The sequence below is a fragment of the Lithobates pipiens genome, unplaced genomic scaffold (genome assembly GCF_037356315.1).
Source record: "Lithobates pipiens isolate NorthernLeopardFrog02 unplaced genomic scaffold, aLitPip1_a1.2 Scaffold_8, whole genome shotgun sequence".
Taxonomy (NCBI): domain Eukaryota; kingdom Metazoa; phylum Chordata; class Amphibia; order Anura; family Ranidae; genus Lithobates; species Lithobates pipiens.
Window position 1 is genome coordinate 417137291 of NW_027507903.1, and position 27564 is coordinate 417164854.

The window sequence follows — 27564 nt, forward strand, 5'->3', positions numbered from 1 at the left end:
CCCTGAAACCTTTCCAGCATCAGTACAGGTACCAACAACCCGCGCAGCAGGTCTGGTAATGCCCCAAACAGGGCTTCCCGACGAGCTGGAAGAAGAGAAAAAAAAAATCGGTTTGGTGGACAAGAAAATCTTGTATCCCAATTAAAAAAACTGTTTGCAAACCCACTGGTCAGACAGTAGAGGTCTACCGGACTGCAAACTCCCGAAGGCGATCCCCCACCGGAGAGTTGGACTGGGCAAACTTTCATGCAGACTTCCCCATTCCTTGCAGATGAACTTGTCAAAATAAATACGGAAACACCTTAGGCATGCGGGCCGGTTTGCGGGACCCAAAAGGGACTGCCACCTCAGCACAGGTTCCTGCTGCATCCTATATTTTCAGGGTATCCTGCACCACAGTGATAAGTGCTCCTACTAGCACTTTTCCTGCACCAACCCAGACACAGGGTCACTCACTGTCCAAACGGTCCTGACACGTCAGAACAGGGGCAGCCAGTCACCATGGGACCCGAGTCTGAATCAGAGCTCTCCCCAGAAGACGGGGGCAGGGGGAGTTTACCCCCCCCCCCCCTGCGCCCGCATACCGCTTCCACCCTGGCAACAAAGGTCTCCAGGACTGCCGACAAAGCGTCCATAGGCACCGCATTTTTTGCAGGTGAACCGGTTGCAATAGCAGGGATGTCTGTGGAAGAAGCACCAGCTTCTGATGCCATGCTGACCCTCACCAGGCACAACTTAGGGATTTAAGGCAAGGTACACAAATCCCACCCTCCTAGCTGCTCAGACTAAGGGGCCCCTCCACAGGACTCTGTTGCTGACTGCTCTGCCCTGTTTCAGTCACAAAGTGCTCAGAGTGAAAACTGCCCTGTTCTGAGGTACACAGACCCAGCACTAGAGGTAAAAATGCGCTGAGGCTACAAAAAAAATGGCCAGCCATACACGCCATAAGACTACAGGAAAAATGGCTGCAGCCTTAGCAAAATGGTGGCGGCCTCTCCTGAGGTAAATTTACTCAGGCACCTCACAGCGCAGTAAAGAGGCAGAAAAACAAAAACAGACCCTAACAGCCAGCGCAGCCCTGACAAAGCTTGGAGCCCCCCCCAGAGGACCCCCGGCCTAGGTACATACACGGCTCCTCATGCCCAGTCACACAGCAGCCCCAGCAGGGGGGAGGAGGGAATGGGGTATAGGGAGAGAGGAAAGGGAGAGTTTGAGACCCCCTAGTTGACCTCCCAGGGAATGCCCAGCTGCTCTATCCTGCCGAGGCAGGGAGAGCCGTACTTAACCTTCCTGTCAGGATTGCTGGACGCATTCCGCCACAGACCCATCATCCAAGCAGTACAGGGTGGCTGCTAACACGGACAGCAGTAGCCCGGTCATGTGTGCCAACCCAGCGTGTAGCTAGGGTCTGCTCACACAATGGCCAGGCTGGGGAGACTACAAGGATCTATATTATCCAGCCTGTCACCCAGCCGGCTGTTGATTGATGACAGGATCAAAAATTGTAGAAAAAAAATCCCAGGACCAATGGTCCCCTCAGGTAGCCAGGTCCTTCTACACTAGGCAGAAAAACTGCTGCAGGAAGCAGGGTGAGGGGTTATAGCCAGAGGGGTTGTCCAGTCTGTTTTTACAGGTGTTACATGTTCTGCCTAGTCCTCTCCTGAAGTGGCGTGATAATCCTAAGGTCAAGAATTAAAGGAGCTGTGTCAATGAACGACAGAAAACAGGCATGATTCTGTGATTGACATCACTGCATGGACTCATGAAATACTTGCCTGCCATATCATTTAAAAAAATAAAGGTAAAGCTCCAGCATGCAAAGAAGCCATATCTTAACATGGTCCAGAAATGCTGCCATCTTTGGGCCAAAGTGCATTTAAAAATGGTCTGTTGCAAAGTGGCAGAACTGTTCTGTTGTCAGATTTTATTCATCTGACATTAGCAACCATGAGCACCGCATTCCTCCAGACTAAAGGAGAGGGACCTTCTGGCTTTTATCTCAGCACTCCGCTCAAAAGCTCACATTGGCATTTCAGTGGGTATGGAATGGGCAGATTGCCCATCTGGAAAGACACCGTCAATGCTGAAAGATGTATCCAGGCTTTAGAGCAGAATATGCTCCCATCTCGGTGGCATATTTTTCAGAAAAGCATATTTCAGCAGAACAATGCTAAACCACATACTGCATCTGTAACAGCATGGCTTTGTAGCAGAAAAATCCAGGGTGCTTAACTGGCCTGCCTGCAGTACAGACCTTTCACCAATTTAAAATGCACTATATTACCAAAAGTATTGGGACACCCTCTTTTATACACACACACACACACACACACACACACACACACACACACACACACACACACACACACACACACCTGAACTTTAATGGCATCCCAGTCTCAGTCCGCAGGGTTCAATATTTAGTTGGCCTACCCTTTGCAGCTATAACAGCTTCAACTCTTCTGGGAAGGTGGTCCACAAGGTTTAGGAGTGTCTATGGGAACGATTGATCATTCTTCCAGAAGCACACTGGTCCAAATAATTTGGTGGAGGGGGACTTGTGGCATGGGGAGGTTTTTCAGGGGCTGGACTTGGCCTCTTAGTTCCAGTAAAGGGAACTCTTAAGGCGTCAGCAAATCAAGGACAATTTCATGCTCCCAACTTTGTGGGAACAGTTTGGGAATGACCTCTTCCTGTTCCAACACAACTGCGCACGTGTGCAAAGCAAGGTCCATAAAGACATGGGTGAGCAAGTTTGGGGTGGAGGAACTTCACTGGACTGCACAAAATCCTGACCTCAACCCGATAGAACACCTTTGGGATGAATTAGAGTGGAGACTGCAAGCCAGGCCTTCTCTACATCAGTGCCTGACCTCACAAATGTGCTTCTGCAAGAATGGTCAAACATTCCCATAGACACACTCCTAAACCTTGTGGACAGCCTTCCCAGAAGAGTTGAAGCTATTCTTATAGCTGAAAAGGGTGGACCAACTCTATATAGTGTAAACGGCACATCTTGAAATGAAAAATACAAGACCCAGGACTATTGAGCAATTAGAATACTATATCCTTTTACATTATATACATCCCATAAAGATAAAATAAACTAAATCTGATTACTATTCCTCAACTTATGACATGATTTGGCTTTGAAGTAGTTATTCACTTTGCGAACTAAGAAATATTTTTACCTTCTTCAGGAGATGCTCCTTTGCAGTTCGAACAGTTTTAGCTGCTTCAGCAGTGACATTCCTATAATTGTCAGCTGCAGTGACTCGCGTCTGTCCAATAAAAACCGTCCCCTCCATCATAGACTTCCACACAGAGAAAACACTCCTACACAGGAGAGACAACACACAAGTTGTAATCTGTAATAAAAACTAGACAAGGAAACATGCGTTAAGAACTGATGCCTAACAAAGTACTGAAATTACAATACTGCTTTTTAGGTTAAAAAGAAGCCATTAAAGTGACCCCGTCACGAGACGTGCAGCGACTGCCTCTTAAAAATTGGTTGTTGACTGGCTGTGATGCAGAACATGCATGCTGTCAATGTGTGTTGAAATTCCTTGTCTATACTTGTACCAGGTCAAGGATATAAAAAGCAATGGTAATGCATCAGAATGATAGCCAAGCAACTAGCAGTTTATGAAGGAATGGGAGAAATGCCATTCAATATATTTCCCCTAAGGTTACCTTTATTATTTACATAAAAGTATAACCAATAAAATAACTTGGGCTTATTTCCGTTTGAACTATTCATTACATTGTGACAATAGCTCATCTTACACTGAAGCTCCAACTTTAGCAGGGTAGTACATGAGAAGGGGCAGCCCTAATTGTGATTTCTCTTGTGTTCTTTCACATGGGTTGCTTTTCTGAACCAGAATTTGTATTATCCATCATGCAAATGTGAATAATTCTTAGTAGGGATCTTCTTTAACCACTTAAAGACCGAAAGGATTTGCCTCCTTAATGAGGCCATTTTTTGCAATACGGCACTGCGTTGCTTTAACTGACAATTGTGCGATTGTGCAACGCTGAACTCAAACAAAATGTATGTCTTTCCCACAAAGAGCTTTTTGGGTGGTATTTGATCACCTCTGCGGTTTTATTTTTTTGCCCTATAAAACAGAAAAAAATTTGGAATTTTTTTTTTTTTTTTACCTTTTGCTAGAATAGCCAAAAAAAATTAATTTCTTTAGGCCAATATGTATTCTACATATTTTAGTAAAAAAAAAAAAAAAAAACCCCCACATAAGCATATTGATTGGTTTGCGCAAAAGTTCTACCATCTACAAAATGGGGGATAGCTTTACTTTCCGGCATTCTTATTTTTTTACTAGTAATGGTGGGGGATCTGTGATTTTTACCCAGTCTGCGGCATTGCGGTGGACAGATCAGACACTTGAAAGTTTTTTGGGACCATTGACCTTTATACAGCGATCAGTGCTATATAAATGCACGGATTACTGTGTAAATGTCACTGGCAAGGAAGGGGTTAACACTAAGGGACGATCAAGGGGTTAAATGTCCCCCGGGAGGAGTTTCTAACTGTGGGGGCCGTGTAGTGAATGGGGGAGGAGACCAATCACTGTTCCTAATCACTAGGAACAGATCTGTCTATCCTCCCCTGACAGAACAGCGATCTGTGTTTACATTGACAGATACCCTTTGTCTCAGGAGCGATTTCAGGTGGCCGGCAGACATCACAGCCCCCGCACTGTGCATGCCCCTAGTGGTCTTACAGCACGTGTGTGAACCCTTTGGCTTGCCCCAATTATGGGCAGCTAAATTATGTCAGCAAGTCCTTAATGACCATAGTCAATTACCATGTTTTAAACTTTTGTTACTAAAATAAAGTGATTACACTTGATCAGTGAATGTGAAATATATATATCTATATCTCATTCATTAAGATCTCATGTCTACCCCCTCTGCTTGGGATGCCTGTATTAGCCGAAATCTCGCGAGATGTCGGGTGCATTAGCCGCAATGTCTCCTGGGATTACTTGAACGAGATCCCAGGAGACAGTGCGGGCTTCAGCAGGAAATGATGCTGATCCCCGCAAGAGACCGCCCATCGCCGCAGGGGATGAAAATAAACTACTACGGATTACAAAAGGTAGGTGAATCAAAAAAAAAAAAAAAAAAACAGGTGGCATTATCAAATATATGAACTAGAGGCAACAGAATGGGCAAATGTTTTATTATGCGTGCAGAACCGCTTTAAAGAGGAACTGCAGTCTGCTCACATCATTTGTAAAAAAAAAAATCTTTGCCATTCTGAAGCTTCCCTCCAACCAATGTGCATATTTAATATATACTGTGATTCTGTACTTGCCAAATATGCTGCAGAAATCTCCCTCCACCGAGTCTGACTGCAACTATTTTAACTGGGCAGCTGAAGCCACTGCCTGTTCACTTCCTGGATTTACAGACATACCTCCAGCTCTGCAGCTCTTTGGCCCTCTTATGACTCATCCTCCCTCCATGGCAAACTCACGAGAGTGAGCGAGAGAGAGAGCTATGTATGATGTCATAAGCCTAGGCTAATGACCAGGAAAGAAATAGGAAGTGGGCTGTATAAGGCATTTACTGGCAGAAAAAAAAATTGTTTTACTATCCAAAGTTAAAACAAAGGCAGATGATTTAATAGATGGAAAAAATGACTGAAGTTCTGCTTTAATTACAGCTTATTCATTTGCTTTTGCTTAATTTTCCAAAACCTATAATGTGTTCTATTACAACAATAAATCCTCTAGGATGTCATGTGCTGTGCAACTAAAAACTTCACTGCTCCTTTGTTTCTGTTTTAGCCCCAATTTCATGATATCATGTCTTGGCTTTTCAAAATCGGTCAGTTCTGGCAGATTATATATATAAAAAAAATGAACAGAAGAGCACATTTTATAGACAGCAGACGCCAATATGTGGCTCAGCTGCAGATAATATACTATATATTATATATAGGCAATTTACCAGTTTCCTCCATGGGATCCTCAGCAGCACAACCTTGGTCCATCCATTGTTAGATTATCCTAATCAGTTTTGACATAATCCGAGTACAATAGTCAAACTATAGTTAATACATGAATAAGCTCAGCATCACTCTCCTGCCCCATTCTACTGTAATCTCTGCACAGTCACGGTGCTTAATGCAGTCCCCAACAGTGTTGCTTATGTGTACCCATACTGCTGAAAAAAAATTGGCCTTGGCAATACTTTGGATGTTTTGCTGCCCTATTCACGATCATGATACCATAAAAATCAAATTTTTTGCCTGTTATAAATATGTTTAACTGAGATACCACATTACTATTTTACCCACTGATACACCTTACAGCCCGTTCACACCTGAACGTTTTGTAGCCCTACGCCTGAAGCTACAAAACGCTGGAGGGGAAAAAATCCATTATTCTCAATGGAGATGGTTCACATCTCCACTCCATGTCGCCTGAAGCCCTACGCCTGAAGCTCAAACAAGTTCCGGACCCTTTTTTGTCGCGCGAATTGGGCTGATTTGGGCGTTTTCATTCCCATAGAAACTAATGGAAACGCTCGATTCGAGCGTTTAGCGCGACAACGAGCGTTTCTACGGGCATTTTGACGCTGTATCTGCTCAAGAAAAAATAAGCAGATGAAAAATATTTTTCCTATTGGCTGAAAAAAAAGCCGAAGTTAAAAAACGCTTGTTGTCGCGCGACAAAACGCTTGTTGTCGCGCGACAAAACGCTTGTTGTCGCGCGACAAAACGCTTGTTGTCGCGCGACAAAACGCTTGTTGTCGCGCGACAAAACGCTTGTTGTCGCGCGACAAAACGCTTGTTGTCGCGCGACAAAACGCTTGTTGTCGCGCGACAAAACGCTTGTTGTCGCGCGACAAAACGCTTGTTGTCGCGCGACAAAACGCTTGTTGTCGCGCGACAAAACGCTTGTTGTCGCGCGACAAAACGCTTGTTGTCGCGCGACAAAACGCTTGTTGTCGCGCGACAAAACGCTTGTTGTCGCGCGACAAAACGCTTGTTGTCGCGCGACAAAACGCTTGTTGTCGCGCGACAAAACGCTTGTTGTCGCGCGACAAAACGCTTGTTGTCGCGCGACAAAACGCTTGTTGTCGCGCGACAAAACGCTTGTTGTCGCGCGACAAAACGCTTGTTGTCGCGCGACAAAACGCTTGTTGTCGCGCGACAAAACGCTTGTTGTCGCGCGACAAAACGCTTGTTGTCGCGCGACAAAACGCTTGTTGTCGCGCGACAAAACGCTTGTTGTCGCGCGACAAAACGCTTGTTGTCGCGCGACAAAACGCTTGTTGTCGCGCGACAAAACGCTTGTTGTCGCGCGACAAAACGCTTGTTGTCGCGCGACAAAACGCTTGTTGTCGCGCGACAAAACGCTTGTTGTCGCGCGACAAAACGCTTGTTGTCGCGCGACAAAACGCCGGTAAAAACGTTCAAACACGCTACGCTCAGGTGTGAATGCAGAGTTACTATCTGATTGGATACAGTTGCTGTTTGATTAAACTATTTCTACCAAGTTCCTTCAATATCCCAATTGAAGGATTTTGGGTGGGAGTTGGCAGACCGAACCACCCACAGTGATTTTCATCTTTCATCAGGAATGGTCAAAATCTGCACAACTCAAAACTCTAGTTTTACATTTAATCTCAAAACATCTCCATATATAAAGAATTACCAAGATAAGTACAGAAGCACAAGTTAGTGACGCATGATTCATCACTCTTGCGAAACCTTAATTGAAACCAGCACTCTGTATTCTTCTGCCTTCTCTTTACACAATAAAAATATCCTCTGCTGCTTTCAGTGTTATGACGGATTCTCATTACAAGATCGGTGTTTGCCAGATTTATCTGTCGGCCAAAGTACAAAGCATCTATTTACTGCTCGATTATGCCCCCGTCTGCTGCCAAGTACATGCATCTTACAAGCAAGACAGCTAAAATAAATCTTAGAAAAAAAAAACTATTTAACCATTTCAAACTATGTCAAACTACTAAAAAAGTTATTGTGCATACTTAACCCCATTTATGGCAAGCCCTAAAGCCGGACATAGACTGTTTAAATCTTGGCTGGTTCAGCAGTGATTGGTCGAGATTCAAACCATGTATGGGCAGGCTGAATTTACCCAAGATGATCGATCAACTTGGGTACAACCAGCCTGTCAGATTTTTACATGCGATTATTGCAGTAATCACTGTGTTCTAAGAGGGACGGCTCATTCTGCCCCCACCCCCTGCCGGAAGAACACAAAAATCACTCCTATGGCCGGCTTTACTGGATCAAACCAAAAAAAAAAAAAAAGGGAAGATCAGCAAATTTTTATAATCCAAACACCCATGGCAGTTATTAATACAAGCAATCAAAATCGATTGGACAATAAAAGGAGCAGGAGCTTACTAATAAGATCATCTGTTCTCCCCTCACAATGTAGCTTGGTGATTCACAACTCTATACAATACAGTTAAACTAGATCTGCACAATGTGCAGAAGATTTGTACCAAGACAGATTAACACAGTATTGAAAATAACACAAGTATTCTATTGCAGTTTACCAATTTAGATGTGGTGGCTGCAGTACTTTAGGCTCTCATTTTCACCCGTTGAGCTTCAACTTCCTTTATCAGACCAAGCTGTCCAGCAAAAGGGGTATTAGAGGGTTGTGACAAACTATTTACCACTTACAGGGGTGCGTACAATGTTTTTTTTTTTTACATACAATAAAACAATTGCTGGAACTGCTTAGGTAATGAAAAACAACTTTAGCCTATTAGTCAAGTCAATAGAAGTCAAGGCCAGCATAAATCTGCTAGGCTAAACACTACCCTCTTTCCAGGTTGACAACGCTGCTGTCCAAGTGTAGCTCCATTGTTTCTCCAGTAGTATATAAGTGATACTGGTCAGATCACCAAATGAAAATAAAGGGAAAAAAAAAAACTGAAGAGAAAACTAAAGCAGCCACCGCATTTAAGGATTGGTAAACTGCATTATATTGTACAATCACCTCAAAGTACAAATTCATAAAGCCCAGGCCTCCAATCTGATGATCTTAGAACCTTAACCATCTCCACTATCACACTGACCTGAAGTCTTCTCCAGCACTGACCGCTCCTGCACAACAACTCCCTGTAGACTAATTGATCTGTACATGTCCACAAATTCCATGGAAGTTACTAAAGAGGAGCAGCCAACATTGAAAGAGATCTACATGTCATCAGGAAGATTTAAAACCTGATGGCATGTTGATCACGAAATCCATTGAGGCCGCACATCCACCCGTATTGAAGTCACTTCCGGTTTTGTTGGTTCCCGACCTCCAGTGTTTCAGAACACACACCACAACCTAGAGAGGCGTTGAGTGCACATGTTGGTGCTGACTTACAAGCACTGCTAAATGTAAGTGCGCACTGCCGCATTTGCCATCTACTTGTTGAAACAGCTGTTTTAATAAAACTTACTGCACGACATTCAATATGCTTCTCCCGAGCTTGTATGGTACATCATTGTAAGTAGACACCTCTGAAGCTGTGAACCATCCCCTTCAGATATACTGTTGACCAAAGGAGTCTAAAGCCTCATACACACGATCGGACTTTGTACAAACTTTCCTGTGGATTTTTGTACAAAGGGAGTCGGCCGAGAACTTGTATTGCATACAAACAGCAGGACTTTTTCAGCCAACTTTCACCAAATCATGTGTTTTTTCTGCTCTTTACCGCCACCTTTGGTCAACTTCTGTATTGTTGTCTGATCTTTTGCATTGGTTCTGAGCATGCCTGTTTGTACTATGTACAAAAGTCCTATGGTTTTCTGTACACACGATCAGACTTTGCTCCATCGGACTTTGTTGCCAGAAAGTTTGTCCGTTCACACAGCCAACAAAAGTCAGATGAAAACGGAAAAAGTTTGTCCGATTGAGCATACATGGTCGGATGTTGCTCCAAAACAGCTAATTCACATGTTTGTTGTCAAAAAGTCAGATCGTACGGGCCTTAATTGATACAAGGCTTATGCAATTTAGTTTCTGGTGAGTTTGCATTTCTCACACTGTTGATGGTGGAGCATGGTCAAAACGTCAATTACTGCGCCCATTTCCTTTACCATAGTGACTGAAATAGTTTGAGGACTTTCCTTGTCATAATTTATGGAATGGTTTTATTGCAGAACGTACACATTTTGGACTGGATAATTTTGGACAGATGATTGTCATTTGAGTTAGCACTTCACCTTTTTTTTTTTTTTCAAATATACAATTTTTATTAAACACCAACAAAGGGATGGAATCCCAGCGATACATAGAAAATAAACATAAGTGCGAGCTGTGAAAACAAGTCGCATATCGTACATGGCATTAAACATCAGCTCAAATACAATAAAACCGTTATGTTGCAGGCCAAGTGCAAAAAACTTGTTGGCATATAAAGGTCAACCGGTTAATCTAAGTCTGAAGGTAGCTGGACTCCATCCCTACGTTTTCCATTATCTGAGAAAATTAGCGGCAAAATGGATAGAAACAGAATGTGGGGGGGGGGGGGGGGAGACACACAAATGGAGTGGAAGGAAAGGGAAGGAGGGGAGGTCAAAGACAGGCCAAAAGCAGCCAGGGCGAGTGTGGGAACAATCAGTGTATCTAGGTCTGCAGAGATGGAGACTGTGCATGCTTGGTTAGGAAGTCAGCAGTTCAATCCCTTCATCCGAATAGATGAAGATTTTCCATTGCGTCCAGGTTTCCAAATACTTCTCATGTTTGTGTTGTGCCGTAAGGACCAGATCTTCCAGCTTACCGACCTCCTCCACCCTCCTCAGCCAGTCTACCACAGAGGGGGGGCAAGTTTGTTTCCAACGTAGGGGTATGCAGGCCTTTGCCGCATTGAGCAAATGGCGGGTCAGCGATCTTTTATATTTTTTGAGTGGGACTTCGGTCAAATGAAGAAGGAAGAAAGCCGCATCCTCTGGTATTTCGTATTCCGTGAACTTCTGAGTGATGCGCCTAACCTCCCTCCAAAAACCCTGCAGGCTGGGACAGGACCAGAACACATGAAGCAAAGTGCCCTCCTCCCTCCCACACCGCCAACAGCGGTCTGAGGTGTCTGGGAAACACTTGGCCAGTCTAGAGGGTGTGAGGTACCAGCGCGTCATGATTTTGTAGTTTGTTTCCTGTATTCTGGTACATGTGGATGTTTGGAGGGCGCAGCTGATAATCTTCTGTTTTTGTGCCTCTGAGAACGTGCGGTTGAGGTCCCTTTCCCACCCAGCAAGATAGGTCAGCTGTGGAGGCGACGAGGCGTTGCTCAGCATGGAATACATGGTGGACAGGGTTTTTGATATCGAGTCATTATGCAAGCACAACGCCTCATATGCCGTCGGTGGTCTGGTGAAGCCTCTAGGATTGGGTAGCGAGTGGAGAAAATGATGTAATCGTATCGCCTTCCAGAAAGGAAGTTGGAAACTCCCCATCACAGCAGTCAGTTCCGCTATGGAGGGCCAACGCCCGTCTATCACGAAGGCCGAGGCGTAGTCTAGACCAGCCTCCCTCAAAGTACCGTACTCATGAGGCTCCATTCCCGGCGGGAACTCCGGGTTGCCCAACACCGGATATAGTGGAGAATAAGCTGATGTAAGGGAAAGCCGAAAGGCGCACTGACGGCTGTGTCGCAGGGTGGTGCCTATAAGGGGATGATTCCTCAACTCCCCAGAAATGGAATCATAACACCAAAGCGTGTTTTGTAGCACGAGGTTCGTTTGGGCCTGCTCAATACCCACCCAGAGCTTGGAGCGCCCATTGCACCTCCAGTCCAGAATGCGGCCCAAGTGAGAGGCTAGGTAATATCGCCTGACGTCCGGTAGCGCCAGACCCCCCTGTCTTTTCGGAAGGGAAATATAGGACCTGCTGATACGGGGCTTTTTATTCGCCCAGACAAAACGGGCAAACATCGTGTGGACTTGCTTGAAAAAGGACAGAGGTATATGAATAGGGAGAGCCTGAAGGAGATACAAAAATTTAGGTAGAATGCACATCTTTAGTAGGTTGCACCTGCCAAACCAGGAGTGTAAACCACTGTTCCATCTCTCCAACAAAACTCGAGCCTTCGTCAGGACAGATGGGAAGTTTAAAGAAAAAGTACGCCTAACATCTGGTGGGATGAGAGTTCCTAAATATTTCAACGCCTCACTCGTCCATTTAAAGCGAAAGTGCGTTTGCATGGCGAGCGCAGCTTGCGGAGGTACGGCAATTCCCATGGCAACCGACTTGGAAAAATTAATCTTTAAATTTGATAGACCACCGTATACGCCAAATTCCTTAAGAAGGTTGGGGAGGGAGATTGTGGTGTTGGACAAAGTAAACAGCAGATCATCTGCGTAAGCCGCGATCTTACAGTGTATGTCCCCAACTACAAGGCCTTGAATGTCCGCACTCAGTCGCACCGTACACAGAAAAGGCTCCAGCGAAAGGGCAAAGAGCAGAGGTGATAAGGGACACCCCCGTCTCGTGCCATTAGCAATAGCGAAGGGCGATGAGAGAATACCATTCGCCTTCACTTGCGCAGTGGGGTTCGAGTAAATTTGTCGTATCCAATTGAACATTCTATCTCCGAGACCTATATGTCTGAGCACCGCGAGCATAAACTCCCAATGAACCCTGTCAAACGCCTTTTCAGCGTCCGTGCTCAGGAATACACAGGGAGAGCTCCTTCTATTGGCCACGTGGAGGAGGTTGAGGACTCTTATCGTGTTATCTCGGGCTTCCCTGTTGGGTATGAAACCCACTTGGTCCTGATGCACTAAAGACTGGAGGTGGCGCGCCAAGCGCGATGCCAGAATTTTGGAAAACAACTTCAGGTCCACATTCAGTAGAGAGATGGGTCTATAACTACCACATTGTGTCAGGTCTTTATCTTCCTTGGGAATCAAGGATATATGGGCCTTCAACATTTCCCTAGGGAAGAGCATCCCCGACCCAAGTGCATTAAAGAAGGATATCATGTGCGGGCCCAGGATGTGGAGGAAGGTCTTGTAGTACGATAGCGGATACCCGTCTGGACCTGGAGCTTTGCCAGGCTTCATATGTCCGACTGCAGTACGGAGCTCCTCCATAGTGATAGGCGCTTCCAGTTCTTCCCTTATGTCTGCCGACAGGGATGGCATTTGAGAATTCGTGATGTAGTCAACTATATCGGCGTGGGAGGGTTGGTTACACGTCAAATTATATAATTTAGAGTACCGTATATACTTGAGTATAGGCCGACCCGAATATAAGCCGAGGCCCCCAATTTACCCCCAAAAAAACTGGCAAACTTATTGACTCGTGTATAAGCCGAGGGTGAGACATGCCTGTCCATCCCTGTGTGTGTGTCCGTCCATCCCTGTGTGTCCGTCCATCCCTGTGTGTCCGTCCATCCCTGTGTGTCCGTCCAATTTTACCGTCCATCCCTGTGTGTCCGTCCATCCATCCCTGTGTGTGTGTGTGTCCATCCATCCATCCCTGTGTGTGTGTGTCTCCATCCATCCATCCATCCCTGTGTGTGTGTGTCTCCATCCATCCATCCATCCCTGTGTGTGTGTGTCTCCATCCATCCATCCATCCCTGTGTGTGTGTGTATCCATCCATCCCTGTGTGTGTGTGTGTCTCCATCCGTGTGTGTGTGTGTGTGTGTGTGTGTGTGTGTGTGTGTGTGTCCAGCCTACCTGTGTCCCGAGCCTTTGTCCCGAGCCTCCGTCCCGTGCCTTGCCTCCGTCCCGTGCCTTGCCTCCGTCCCGTGTCGTGCCTTGCCTTGCCTCCGTCCCGTCCCGTCCCGTGCCGTGCCTTGCCTCCGTCCCGTGCCCTCTTCGTCGGCGCCTCGGCGGCCATTGTAAAATTCAAAAGCCGCGCCTCCGCCTTCGCCTGTGATAGGCGGAACACTGAATTTCCCAGCAGCCTGTGTTCCGCCTATCACGGACATCGTATCATCCTCGTCCGTAGTACGAGGATGATACGATGTCCGTGATAGGCGGAACACAGGCTGCTGGGAAATTCAGTGTTCCGCCTATCACAGGCGAAGGCGGAGCCGGAGGCGCGGCTTTTGAATTATAGAATGGCCGCTGTCTGTCTGCTCGACACGCTGATCGAGCGGGCAGACAGCGATGACTCGAGTATAAGCCGAGGGGGGCACTTTCAGCCTCAAAAAAGAGGCTGAAAATCTCGGCTTATACTCGAGTATATACGGTAAAATTGCCCAAACTCGCCAGAAATCTGCTTAGGAAGGGTGACTCTTTGGCCGTCCGGGTTAGTAATGTAGGGGATGTAGGAAGCTTGTTTCTGTTCCCGTACCGCTCTCGCTAGGGTTTTACCGCATTTGTCGCCAGACACATAGGCAGTCTGTCGGCAGCGCTGGAGTGCCGCTTTAGCTCTGTAGTACAGCAGGTCAGTTATTTGCCTACGGACCGACCCTAGCTCAGATTCAAGTGACCGAGAGGGGGCATGTTTATGGCGTGCTTCCAATGAGGACATGGTGGCCAGCAACCTGGTCAACTGTTCTGATCGCTCCCTCTTTAGTCGTGAACCATGGCTGATTAGTATCCCCCTGACGACCACCTTGTGCGCTTCCCATAAGATGCCCAAGTCGCAGTCCGAGGTGGCGTTCTCCTGAAAATACAAGGACATTGCCCTTGAAACTTCAGCCACAAGCTCAGGGACTTGGATAAGGCCCTCGTTCAGCCGCCAAAATCTAGAGTCCGCCCTATGGTTCCCTGTCAGTATGTATTCTAAGGTAATGGGGGCATGGTCCGACCATGTAATATGGCCAATGGAGGCGTTTTTTACCGCGTGCAGTTGATCATGAGGTATCAGGAAGTAATCAATCCTAGAGTACAATTTGTGGGTGTGCGAGTAAAACGTGTAGTCACGTTCGCCAGAGTGCGTTAAGCGCCATACATCCACCAATTGGGCCTTGTGTAGGGAATTCGTTATGCGTTTTCTATGTAGTGGGGGAATTGAAGAGAGTCCCGAGGACGTGTCCGAAGCGGGGATCAGCGGGGCATTAAAGTCCCCCCCAAGGATCAGCTGACCCGTAGTAAAATCTCCAAGTTTATCTAGGGCCCTCGCTATAAAGGCACCCCGATGTTCGTTTGGCGCGTAAACGGAGGCTAGTGTAAGAGGGGTAGTTCCCACTAAACCTTTGATGAACATAAAGCGACCCTCCGGGTCTCCTAATACTGCTTGGCATTGCCAGGGGAGACTAGTTGATATGAGGATGGAGACCCCTCTAGACTTGGCAGAGGGATTAGTGGAGTGATAAGCAGTCTGAAAGAATCTGTTTTTAAGGATCGGGTACTTCTCTTGTTTAAAATGCGTTTCCTGGATAAAGGCAATGTCCGCGTGTGCTTGGCGGAGGTCATTTAACAAGACACGTCTCTTCTCTGGGATATTCAGACCCTTAGCATTTATTGATACAATTTTTATGGAGTCCATCGCCCTGGCTACTCGAGAGCAACAAAAAGGGGGGGGGGGGAAAAAAAAAGGAGAGGGGGGGGGGGGGGGGGAGAGAAAGGGTCAGGGAAAAGGGGGGGAGGGGGACAAGGAATGAGGTAAAGAAGTGGAAAAGAGAAAGCACTTCACCTTTATACCCATCTGCAAGGTGGTTTTTCCACTTTAAAAAAAAGGGGCAGCTGCACTCACTTTTTACTATTGATAGTATCCTTTGGTGCCAACACTTGTTTATTACACAGAAATGTCAGGCTTAGTCTGAAGGAACTAAAGCGTGTTGAAAAAGGCTTACTGTTCTGTATATGTGTTGGATGATAATTTCTTGAACACTGTTGGGCCAGAGTCGAAGGCTAAACAGATAATTTATAGCTGGCCTGTATACCTGCATTCCCGAGTCTCATTCTTCCCACGATGCCAGTCTCTCTTAAGATATTGACTTGCAAGTCTCTGTAGAGCCTGAAAGTCAGAAAAATAATATGTTTACAGATGGCCTCTGTCTATTCCTGATATTTACTGGAACACTCTGTCCTAACATTGGTCTGCCACATTCTGCACTCAGACACAAGGCACACACATTCCACTACACATCCGATCTGTGCCAGCGGACTCAGAGGTCAGCATTGGTCATACAAATATTGGTTCAATCCAAACAGGATGTGTCGACTACCAGTAACAGTTCACACAAGAACACAAGTCACCCATGACCTGCAGAACTACGGTAAGTCTAAACATTTCAAGAATACTAGATTTGCTGAATCTACAGTACATTTGAAAATAAGTTTAATCACATTTGAAATCTGTTGCAGCAGAAACCTCTGAACTAGAGTATTCCACTTCAGTAGTAAGACCAGCAAGATTCTCTGTTAGGCCCGTTTCACACGGGAGCCTCCACTAAGCAGAATCCATTTGCTCAGTGGGGGATCTCTCCGCTGATCCCCACGGAACAGGCGGATGACAGGTCCCTGTCCGCTATGCCGAGTGGACACAGTCCCACTCTCTATGGGGAAATCAGATGGTAATGGACCACCTGACAGCTTCCATCCAATCCATCAAACAGATGGGGAATACGACCACCATCCCTGTTTTTGGCAGGTGTCCGTATAGAAGAGACTGAAAGGTCCGATTAGGTCTGCCTGAAAAACTGACAGGTGAACCTCATTGGACAGCCCGTGTGAAAGGGGCATACAACTTTACTGAAAGGAAAAAGAACAGACCTGCCAATGGCCAGCTGCTATGAATATTCTGGAGAGTTTTTTTTTTTTTTCTTTTTTTTTTTTACACATACATGTATATATTAAAGTGGTTGTAAACCCTTACAAACCACTTTGACCTACAGGTAAGCCTAGATTAAGGCTTACCTGTAGGTCCAAGCAATATCTCCTAAACCTATATGGTTTAGGAGATATTTGCCCGAAAACGGGCACCGCTGTCTATGGCGCATGCGCCGTAGACAGCGGCGCGCAGGCGCACTGAGCGCGGCATTTCCAAGAATGGAGCTGCCGCGCGTGTCGACTCCCGTGCGCATGCGCGGGAGTGACATCGCGGCTTTGCCGAATGACAGCGGCAGAGCTGCGAGACGCCACCAGCAAGATGGATGCGGCGGACTACAGGGGACAGCGGCGACTTCGCTGGCTCCTGTGTCAGGTAAGTGACACATAATGGGCTACTATGCGATGCATAGTAGTCCATTATGCTTTGCAGGGAATGAAATAGGAAGTAAACCCATCAGGGTTTACTTCCTCTTTAACCTACCGAAAAGAAAAAAACATCCTGCTTTTGCATCAAAAGTTGCTTGTTTCTGTATGCCACCCCAGATAAACTGATTAGCATGCAACTCTAAACCCCAGTATTAAAGACCTTTCCAGGAAATTACATAGAAATTAAGTCTATAGTTCCAACAATCATACAGGTGTAAAGTATTTAAAATGTTAGAGAACAGCTCTACTCCCATAAAGCAAACATTAGTAAAGGTTACTGTTAGTTGAAGCCACAAAGCAATTCAAATTTAGAGACAGAATCCAAACCTTTTTCGAAAAGCATTAACCCCAGATCAAAGCATCCCTATTAGTCCTTTTATTTTATTGGTGGCTTCAGCTGCCTATATCCAGAGTATTAACCCAATGATCGCCAATGCCAACCTCTGTCCTTTTTCCATTATATGACCAGTGGCCATTGCCTAGGTTTGTGAAAGGTTTACTTCTCCTCTAGCCATTTATCATTTTATACAGATGTGCTCATGAGTCAATATATCCCTGGCAGAATGTGTACAATGCAGCTTTTTGAGTGATTAGACAAGTGTTTAATTTGATTCAAATTGTTGATTTTGCATTGGAGAATAGTACAAAGCCTTAGTTATCATATTTCCACCTTGTATCTATGACAGCTTGCATTCTTTTGTGGTAGCTGTGGACGAGCGTTTTCATTTCTCATGTGGTAAAGCTACACTTTTTGGCCAAAAAATCCCAGGTCTTGCGGTCTAGCAGGGAAACCTGTTTAAAATCTCCCTAAAGTGGCTCAAGAATGTGCAGATCATAGCCTTTTTTTCTGATGCAGCCACAGGGGTGGATTTGGCATGACGTTTGGATGATTTTCAGTTTGAAAAGTCCAAGGGCACACTATATGCAGCTTCTGGGTTGATGCAATTTTGTGCACTTATTTTCTAACATGCTTTATTCATCTTGCCATCTATTTTGATTAAAATTCCATGTGACCCTGTAGCCCAAACAGTGAGCCACCTCCATGCTTCACAGTGGAGATAGTGTGCTTCTCTTTATAAGCTGTCAACTCTCTCCAAACTTAGCAAGTTTTGAGGAATGTCTAGGGGGTTTGGCATATGCAGTTTCAGGGTGTTGGTGAAATAAATGGTTAACATTCTGAAAACTTGAAAAGGGTTATGTAAACTTGTGAGCAGAACTGTAGGCATATACTCTGCAGGTTAGCTAGCACAATTTGGATTAAGCCAGTACAATTTGTATTTAATGATGTGAAAAACAGATGAATGTACCAGATATGCTAAATTCCATAATAAATTTACAGCAGAAAAGGGTGCATTTAGCCAAATGACAAGCTCCTATTAAAGGGTCACACTAAAATTAATGCAGCCTAAAGCATATTTTATTCTGTCGTATACCCATTTCGGATGTAGGAAATGTTCTACTCTATACTGATAAAGAAAAGAATCTTCAATGTTAAATTGAAACAAAATTGGTGAAAAGACAGGTGGTCTTCTGCAAATAGGGATTCTTATGCCGCGTACACACGTATCAGACTATCCGGCGGACTTAGTCTGGCGGAAAAGCCGCCGGACTGTCCGCCGGACTTCCCGAACGAGCTACCTGCCCACACACGGTACTTTTGCGGCAGACTAGGTCTGGCGGACTTAGTCCGCCGGACTATCCGCCAAACTTTTGAAATGAACGGACTCGCCCACACACACGGAGGAAAGTCCCTTAATTTTGAGCGTGGCTCCAGGTAGCTGGGACCAGTGAAGGAGGCGTCGCTGGCCCCGTCATCTGGTATGAACTTAAAGGGGAATCCCTATGCCGAAAAAACGGCGTGGGGGTCCCCCTCTAGGTCCATATCAGACCCTTATCCGAGCACGCTACCAGGCCGGTCAGGAAAGTGAGTGGGGACGAGCGATTACCCCCCCTCCTGAGCCGTACCAGGCCGCGTGCCCTCAACATGGGGGGGTGCTTTGGGGAAGGGGGGCGCACGGCCCCCCCCACCCCAAAGCACCTTATCCCCATTCACATTCACCTTATCCTCATTCACATGGAGGGGCGAGATCTGAGGGCCAGGGTTGTGGGGAAGAGGCCCTGGTTCCCAACATGGAATGCATAAGGCATTCTTTACATTTAAGTGAACATGAAAAACGTTATTGCCTGCTGACTTCCCGTTTGAAAGACTGCTGGCTTCTATCCCTCTCCTGAGCTCAGCCAGCAGTCTGACACACCCCCTTGTAGTCCTCTGAAAGCCAAGCATTTTGGAAGCAGACATGTGGGCGGAAGGGGTCTCACAGCCGCCGGTCTGCGCCGCCCATGGAGGTATGGTGTCCTCTCCTCTGCTCCTGCCAGTCACCGCCCCTCCACTCCACCTCCCCACTATCCTGATGCTCCACCCCCCCGCCATTATAGGAACAGTGAACTGTCAATCATGAGCCACAAGGCTCCACTGCCTGTTTCCCTTAGATAGAATGGGGGCGCCGGGTCCTGAGAGCAGAGGGATGGGTCAGCCTCGGGCGGCCACCATTGCGGGCACCCTGGACAGGCAAGTGCACTTTTTAAAAGTCAGCAGCTACAGTGTTTGTCCCTAATGGGTACACAGATAGAATTCAGCATGACTCAAGTTTCCAACCCATCCAACATGTCTAAAAAAATTTCAGCTGGCCCTCCCCTTTAACTTTGCTCTAGCCAACGGATATTAATGCTTTGGCAGGCAGGAGCTGGGCTCTAAAGTGGTTAGGGCTGGATCATATTTATCCTTCTCCGCTTTCATATGTATCATTTTCTTTTTAAACATGTTGGATGGGTTGGAAACTTGAGTCATGCTGAATTCTATCTGTGTACCCATTAGGGAGATTCCCCTGCTCATCCTGTTCCTACAATCACAACAGGAAGTAGGTAGAACTGAGGGGAATACTCACATCCGAGAGCTCTCATTTAAATCTGTGTTGCTATTGGCAGATATCCCCTAAACCCCTGCTCCGGTGACAGCTGTAATGTTTTAGACTCCCAACTATCTTCTGCTGACATTATCCCCAGAACAAATAGGTATATTAGCCCTCCCTAATGGCAACACTAACAGCATTCCCTACTATTAAAAACCTACAAAATAAGTTTTGTTGGAGTTCTAGTTTAACTGCTTAATAATTCATCATGGCATATGGAAAGACAAAAGACAGGCTCAGAGCTCACACTTTCTTTGAAATAATTTAAAAAAATTCCTGTTTATTGCCAGGGCTATAAGCCGAAAAACCACAATGTTTAAAATGGATGACACTTAGGATAAAAATATTTATTAGTAAATAAAGGCAGTTTTATATTTCCTGTGGAAATGATCTACCACAGACTGCCGATATACATTTATTAGTCATTTTATTGAACTTTAAAGCATTTTTACTGCGTCTATTAGATGGATCAGATGATGTGCACAGTAAGCAGTTTTCTAATGTCACCACAGGCTTTGTATTTGTTCCCCGCCCCATGCTTCCTAGCCGTCTGTACGCCGACTGATGAGTAAACAAGACTCTGGTGCGATATTCCCTGCATGGCTTCCTTGTTCTATCCAAACCCCTGATGTTTATTTGCCATTTCACAGAGCTAAAGTTTGCCAGATGTAGTTTCTCGGACCATCATTCCACTTGTAATAAGCAAATCCCTAAAAAGGGTTTCAGAATTCTAGCACGCCGATATGCAAGTTATGCAAATTAAATATTTTACCTGTAAGTCCAAGAAATATCTCCTAAACCTGCACTGTTTAGGAGATACTTACAATGACAGGCACCGCTGTCTACCGCAAATTGCGCTGTAGACAGTGGCACGCAGTTGCACTGGTCATGCCGCTGCTAACAGCGATATGCCGTTAGTGGCGGCTCCCATGCGCGGGAGTGACGTCATCGCTGTGAGTGGCCGGAGCAGCGATACCCAGAAGATGGACGCTCCGTACTACAGGGGACAGCAGTGACGTGTTAAGTGACATGGGCTACTATGCGATATTTTCTGCTTAAATAAAAAAAAAAAAAAAAGACTGAATTTTGAAAAAAAAATTTTTTACAAAACTTTGTAAATGAGTTTCCTCCTTCACTGATGGGCACAGACAGGCGGCACGGACGGGGCACAGACAGGCGGCACGGACGGGGCACAGACAGGCGGCACGGACGGGGCACAGACAGGCGGCACGGACGGGGCACAGACAGGCGGCACGGACGGGGCACAGACAGGCGGCACGGACGGGGCACAGACAGGCGGCACGGACGGGGCACAGACAGGCGGCACGGACGGGGCACAGACAGGCGGCACGGACGGGGCACAGACAGGCGGCACGGACGGGGCACAGACAGGCGGCACTGTAGTGTACAGTATTGTATGTATGGATGCCAGTGCCAAATGCATGCCAGTGATGCCCATTGTGGGCACTGATTGGCATCCCTGGTGGTCTAGGGTGGCACACCTGGTGCTGGGCATCCCTGGTGGTCCAGTGTGGGCATCCTCGGGGGGCTGCGTTGAGGATCGATTAGCACAGATCCCCCTGTCAGAGGAGCAGCTGATATGCTCTCTTCTACTCGTGTCTGACAAAAGCGAGTGAGGAAAAGCCGATCAACGGCTCTTCCCATTTACACTGATCAGCCGTGATTGGACACGGCTGATCACATGGTAAAGAGTCTCCGTCAGACTCTTTACCAAGATCGTAGTAGGCTTAATATCCTAATCACGTCATATGACATCCGGTCAGGATATTAAAACCACTTTGCCGCCATTTTGCTTTATAGCGGGCGACAAGTGGTTAAGCAAACTGAAGCAACAGCATGCCATTGCTTCAGTTAGACTGTGCAGTTACCACATGTGTGGGAGTGACGTAATGGCGGCTCCAGCTAATCACAGCACCGGAGCCATGATGCCCGGAAGTAAGCTCCGGGAGAGATGTCAGCCGCCGGAGCGGTGAACGAGGACCACTGCGGGGGCTTCTAAGGAAAGTAATTCATAATCAGCTAGTATGCTATGCATACTAGCTGATTATGCCTTTGTCTTGCAGTTTATTTTTATTTTTTATTTTTAGGGTTTACAACCACTAAGTCCCACTGAGTTTTAAATTGCAGTCAAACTTTACATTATATAGCTAGCCATATAAACTCACTGGCAACTTTTTAGTTACATTTTGCTAGTACCAGGTTGGACCCCCTTTTGCCTTCAGAACTGCCTTACTTTTGTGGCATAGATTCAACAAGGTGTTGAAAATATTCCTCGGATTTTGGTCCATATTGACATGATAGCATCACGCAGTTGCTGCAGATTTGTCAGCTGCACATCCACGATCTCCCGTTCCACCACATCTCAAAGGAGCTCTATTGGATTGTTCAAGAAACCAGTTTAAATTGGATTTGAGCTTTGTGACATGGTGCATTATCCTGCTGAAAGCAACCATCAGAAGATGGACACTGTAGTCATAAAGGGATGGACACGTTCAGTAATATTTAGGTAGGCTGTGGCATTTAAACAATGTTCAATTGGTACTAAGGGGCCCAAACTATGCCAAGAAAATATCCCCCACACCATTACATCAGGCCAGATGGATCCATGCTTTCGTGTTTACGCCAAATTCTGACCCTACCATCTGAATGTTGCAGCTGAAATCGAGACTCAGACCAAGCAACATTTTTCCATTCTTGTCCAATTTTGGTGATCCTTTCCAAATTCTAGCCAGTTTCCTGTTCTGCACTGACAGGAGTGGCACCTGTGTGGTCTTCTGCTGCTGTCGCCCATCTGCTTCAAGGTTCGATGTACTGGGCATGTTCAGAGATGGTATTCTGCATACCTTTGTTGTAACGAGTGGTTAGTGTTACTGTTGCCTTTCCATCTCGAAACAATCAGCCCATTCTCCTGACAAGGCATTTTTGTTCACACAACTGCAGCTCACTGGATAGTGTCTTTTTCGGGCCATTCTTTAAACCCTAGATGGTTGTGTGAAAATCCCAGTAGATCAGCAGTTTTTTTAAATACTTAGACCAGCCCGTCTGGCACCAACATCCATGCCACGTTCAAATACACTTAAATCCTTTCTTCCCCAGTCTGATGCTCAGTTTGAACTTTAGCAAGTCTTCACTACGTTGCTGCCATGTGAATGGATGATTAGCAATTTGTGTTACCAAGCAACTGAACAGGTGTACCCAAGTGTACCCAAGTGGCTGGTGAGTGAATGTGGCAATTTAAACGTAATCAAAAAAACTTGTATACTTTTTTTCAGTAAAGAATGCAAAGCAATGGAAGATCTAAAACATATGGTGGTACTGATGAATGGCAAGGAGAGTCACCCAAAATGATACACTCAATTACACTCAAAAATAATTTGATGAAACTCCTGAAGTATTTTCTGTTTGATTCAATTATATAAGCTATCAATGTAATGCTTCAACTTCACAATCAACTTGAATTCTGGTGGTCAATCAAGTTGGAATCAAGTTGGAATTTTCACTGGATGGGAAGTTGTTGAAATGGCGTATGTGTATGGCCAGTTTAAAGGTAAACAGTCTCAATGAGACCTCTGTATGAACCGATTGACTGCTACCTGAAGTTGCTCATTAACACTGCAGCCTGACGACAACCCTAAGGCCCCTTTCACATGGACGATCCGTTCAGGTCCACCTGTCTGTTTTTCAGGCGGACCTGAGTGGATGCTCCATAGAGGTCTATGGAGCGTCGGATGTCAGCGGTGACAAGTCCGCTGACATCCGACCCGCTCCGAACCAAAAAAGTGTGACAGAGGAAAAAGCTATTTTTCCACCCGTCATCAGATCGGGTGACAACAGACACTGTGGTCCGTCGTCACCCAATCTCCCATAGAGGAGACCAGCACTGTGACAGGTCCATCCCTGCGCAGTGTGCAGAGACGGACCTGTCATGTTCCTGCTCAGCGGAGATCGCTCCGGCGACGGGGTGGATCAGCACTGATCCGCCCCGTGTGAAAGGACCCTAAGGCTGCTTTCACACTGGGGCGGTATTCAGGCGTTACAGCGCTAAAAATAGCGCCTGTGTAACGCCTGAAAAAGATCGGCCCCTTTAACTCCAGTGTGAAAGCCGGAGGGCTTTCACACTGGAGCGATGCGCTGGCAGGACGGTGAAAAAAGTCCTGCTAGCCGCATCTTTGCAGCGGTGAAGGAGCGGTGTATTCACCGCTCCTACCCATTGAAATCAATGGGACACCCCGGCAATGCGCCGCTGCAGCGGCGCTTTGCGGGCGGGTTTAACCCCTTTTCGGCCGCTAGCGGGGGTTAAAACCACCCCGCTAGCGCCCGCACACCGCCGCTAAAACGACAGTAAAGCGCCGCTAAAAATAGCGGCACTTTACCGCCGACGCCGCTCCCGCTGCAGTGTGAAAGCAGCCTAACAGAGTCATGCAAAAATGAAAAAGCCTTTGTTAACACAGCAATACAAGAACTCCAACCACAACAGGTGATGTTATCAGCATGGAGCACAGCAGCAGAGACAGGGTCATCATAGTCATGGTTCATAACTAAGCAATAAGATGGCTTGGGATAAAGATGCAAAAAGAGTCAGAGTGAATAGAAGTCAAACGTGTCAGCCAGCCATACAAGTTACTTGTTTTAGAAAGGCCTAAGACCTAGATGTCAGAACAACTATAGTGAAGATTGAAAAGCTACAGAACTTTAAAAACTGTTAATATGGAGCTTTTATAGGTAGATCAATACTACGGTTCAAGTAAAAGCTGGAAGGCGTCTTTTTTTACAGATAAAGATCAGGTGTTAACAGTTAATTCTACTTAAACCGTTCTGGAGTCTATTTCACTATACATGCCAGTTAAAGGGACCCTCCTGAGAGCAGTATGGGGGCTGCCATCACTGGCTTGCTCCTGGTTAAAGCTGGCAGTAATACTTGCATATGGAACATGTATGCTATCAATTTAATCAGAAAAGTGTCAAGAATTCCATATCTTCACACTTGTATATCTGGTCAGTCACTCAAAGCATTGAAGCCAATGTGTCAGCATGAATGTCAAGTAACTACATTTTCAGAAGGCCACAAATGCTTGCCTCTAAACGTCTTTTGAGACAAATGTTCCCTTAGTCAACTGCAGCCAAAAGATTGGGGTTTCAGATAGAAGGGACAGGCTAGAACCCTCTGAGGAATGTCTGTGCCCACATTGGGGAGACTTCATCTCCTCTCACTTTCAATTCTGCTGACAATCACCTGAACAGAAAATGAAAAAAAAAAAAAATCCAAAATGTTGCATTTGTCACCTAAACACAAGGTAAATGGGTATATCCCGTTTGGGACCCCTGGTTTGCAGTAGCTCATATCACTAGCAGAGTTTTTGTTTTTTCCTTAAAAAAATCTCTATAATTAACAATCCTAAAACAGGACATAACCGCTTCTTACCTGACCGTACTCCTTTTCAATGGCTGCTCGCTGTTTGCAGAATGACCTGGCAAAAGAAAAAAGGCAAAATGTTTATTTGGCTCATCACTGAAGCATGCTGTGCTCACAGGATGGCTGAACACAGAACACAAGGCTCAGTTGATCCAAGATTGAAAAGCCATTAAGAAATTTTCTAAATTGGAAAGAAATAAACTGAAATGGACAGTGGTAATAATTCTGATATTTATTCCCTGACTTTGCATTTCAGTTTATATATTTATTTATTTTTATTTTTTTATACTGTATGCCCCTTAGGCCCATTTCACATTTGAGTACCAAAAGTGCAGGTAAAGTACTCGCTGGCTGTCAGATAAATCTGCCACCTTGCTGATGGAAACACTGTCACACCAGTGATGGGGCAGCACCTCAAACAGCAAGGATTGACATGTTCGAATGGGTGAGCATTTCTCTGCCCTGCATAGCAATCAACCCAGCAAGGAAGCGACCTGTAGAAACCTTGTATATTTCTCCGCTTTTCCTCATACTGCATAGTGGTCTACTCAGAACGAAGGACCTGTGTGTATTTCTCTACCCTTGTGTCCCTGAGTGGTCACAAAAAAAAAAAAAAATTCCACTCAAATGCCATTTCTTTCAACCACCGAGTAGTATATTGGTGCAATGCGGAATGCTGAAATCTGAATTCCCCCAACCCCTTTGAATAAACCTCAGGTGTGCTCCACAGACTTTCATACATCACGGTACAGTCAGGCTAATATTCATTTCCTGCTGGGTTATACTCCATCTCCAGGTGAATGGACACTGGTAGACCAAAGGTCTTTAGACAGGAAGTTATCCCCTATATAACCCCTCCCATACAGGAAGTACTTTCGTTTACCAGTGTCTGCAAGGTGAATGGCACAGTTTGAGCTCTGAGCTCCAGGTCTCTAGTCCTACAAACAGTCCTTAAATGAATCAAGGGATCGGCCAATCGGATCCATTTGACGGGCCCTACATGCTTAGATAAATGGTATCCGAGCCTCGCAAAGACTCCAAGATCCTGTGAAGTCTTCCTGTAATGCGGCCTCTGGGTGCTGGACCATGCAAAGTGGAATCCTGGACACCACAGTGCCAAGGCATTCCTGCAGGGTGCTGTACAGGTCCAAGGGAGTGGGCCCTAAACAAGAAAAGGGTACCCAAGTCCTTGAAGGTCCTCAAGTGACAGGAACCCGCCATGATGGGTGAAATTTAGGGTCAGTTTCTAAGCTGCCCTGCACCTGGACGGGCAAGTGAAACCCCTTTGTTATTGTGGAGTGTCCTAGTGATTGTAACAGTCAAGCTAGCTACATACGGGGGAGTTGAGCTAGCTGTGGGTGTCTGCAAAGGAACTTTTTGCTTGCGTCTGGCTGTTTACCTGTATGGTGGCGCACCATTTAACCTTGGTTCACCATGGCACGCATGCATTCTCAAAAGCGTCGGATTTAGCTTGGTGGCACATGTGCAGTAGCCTTTATCTGGGCGCACAAAGGTTTGCGTCATACACAAATATAGTCATGCCCGTTCGCCAGGACCACGCACGTGCACACAGAACGTTCCAGCGCACACCCAGCTTATTTAAGCCGTGTAGGCCAAGCATGCAGTGCTTCCAGAAGGCAGTTATGGGACAGAGCAGGCTCTGAAAAGGCACTTGCAGCTGTTAATTTCTCCTTACCCGGGTCACACAAGTCACAAAGTGTTGCTTGGCAGGTTAAAAGTGCTTAGCCCTATTAAAGAGTCTTCCTTCTGAGGTATTTTAATATTACACCCAAGTACTCTGTGGCTAGTGAAGATCTTCAAAAACTAGGTGGGGGACTAACTACAGGGAAGGGTACACCTATGTTGTCAGTAGTTCCTGATGAACCTAGTCGTATCCCTAGTGTTGTATCCCCTGAAGGACCAGAGGTTTCCGAGCAAACTGCACCTATCTGGTATTGTGCCTACAGTCAACACTGCTGCTTCAC

At 46.1% G+C, this 27564-nt stretch overlaps 1 protein-coding gene across 2 annotated transcripts in view; it reads right to left on the bottom strand.

Annotated features, from left to right (window-relative positions):
- The window catches only part of FCHSD1 (FCH and double SH3 domains 1), a 197955-nt gene that overhangs the window by 109035 nt on the left and 61356 nt on the right, over positions 1-27564 (bottom strand). Inside the window, exons 3-5 of one of the 2 annotated variants that reach the window (XM_077474234.1) lie at positions 25589-25634; positions 15862-15935; positions 3192-3336 (exon numbers count right to left, since the gene is read on the bottom strand). In XM_077474234.1, the coding sequence (XP_077330360.1) occupies positions 3192-3336; positions 15862-15935; positions 25589-25634 (265 nt within the window). The remainder of the gene's footprint in view (positions 1-3191; positions 3337-15861; positions 15936-25588; positions 25635-27564) is intronic. The other variant, XM_077474235.1, reaches the window with a different exon arrangement.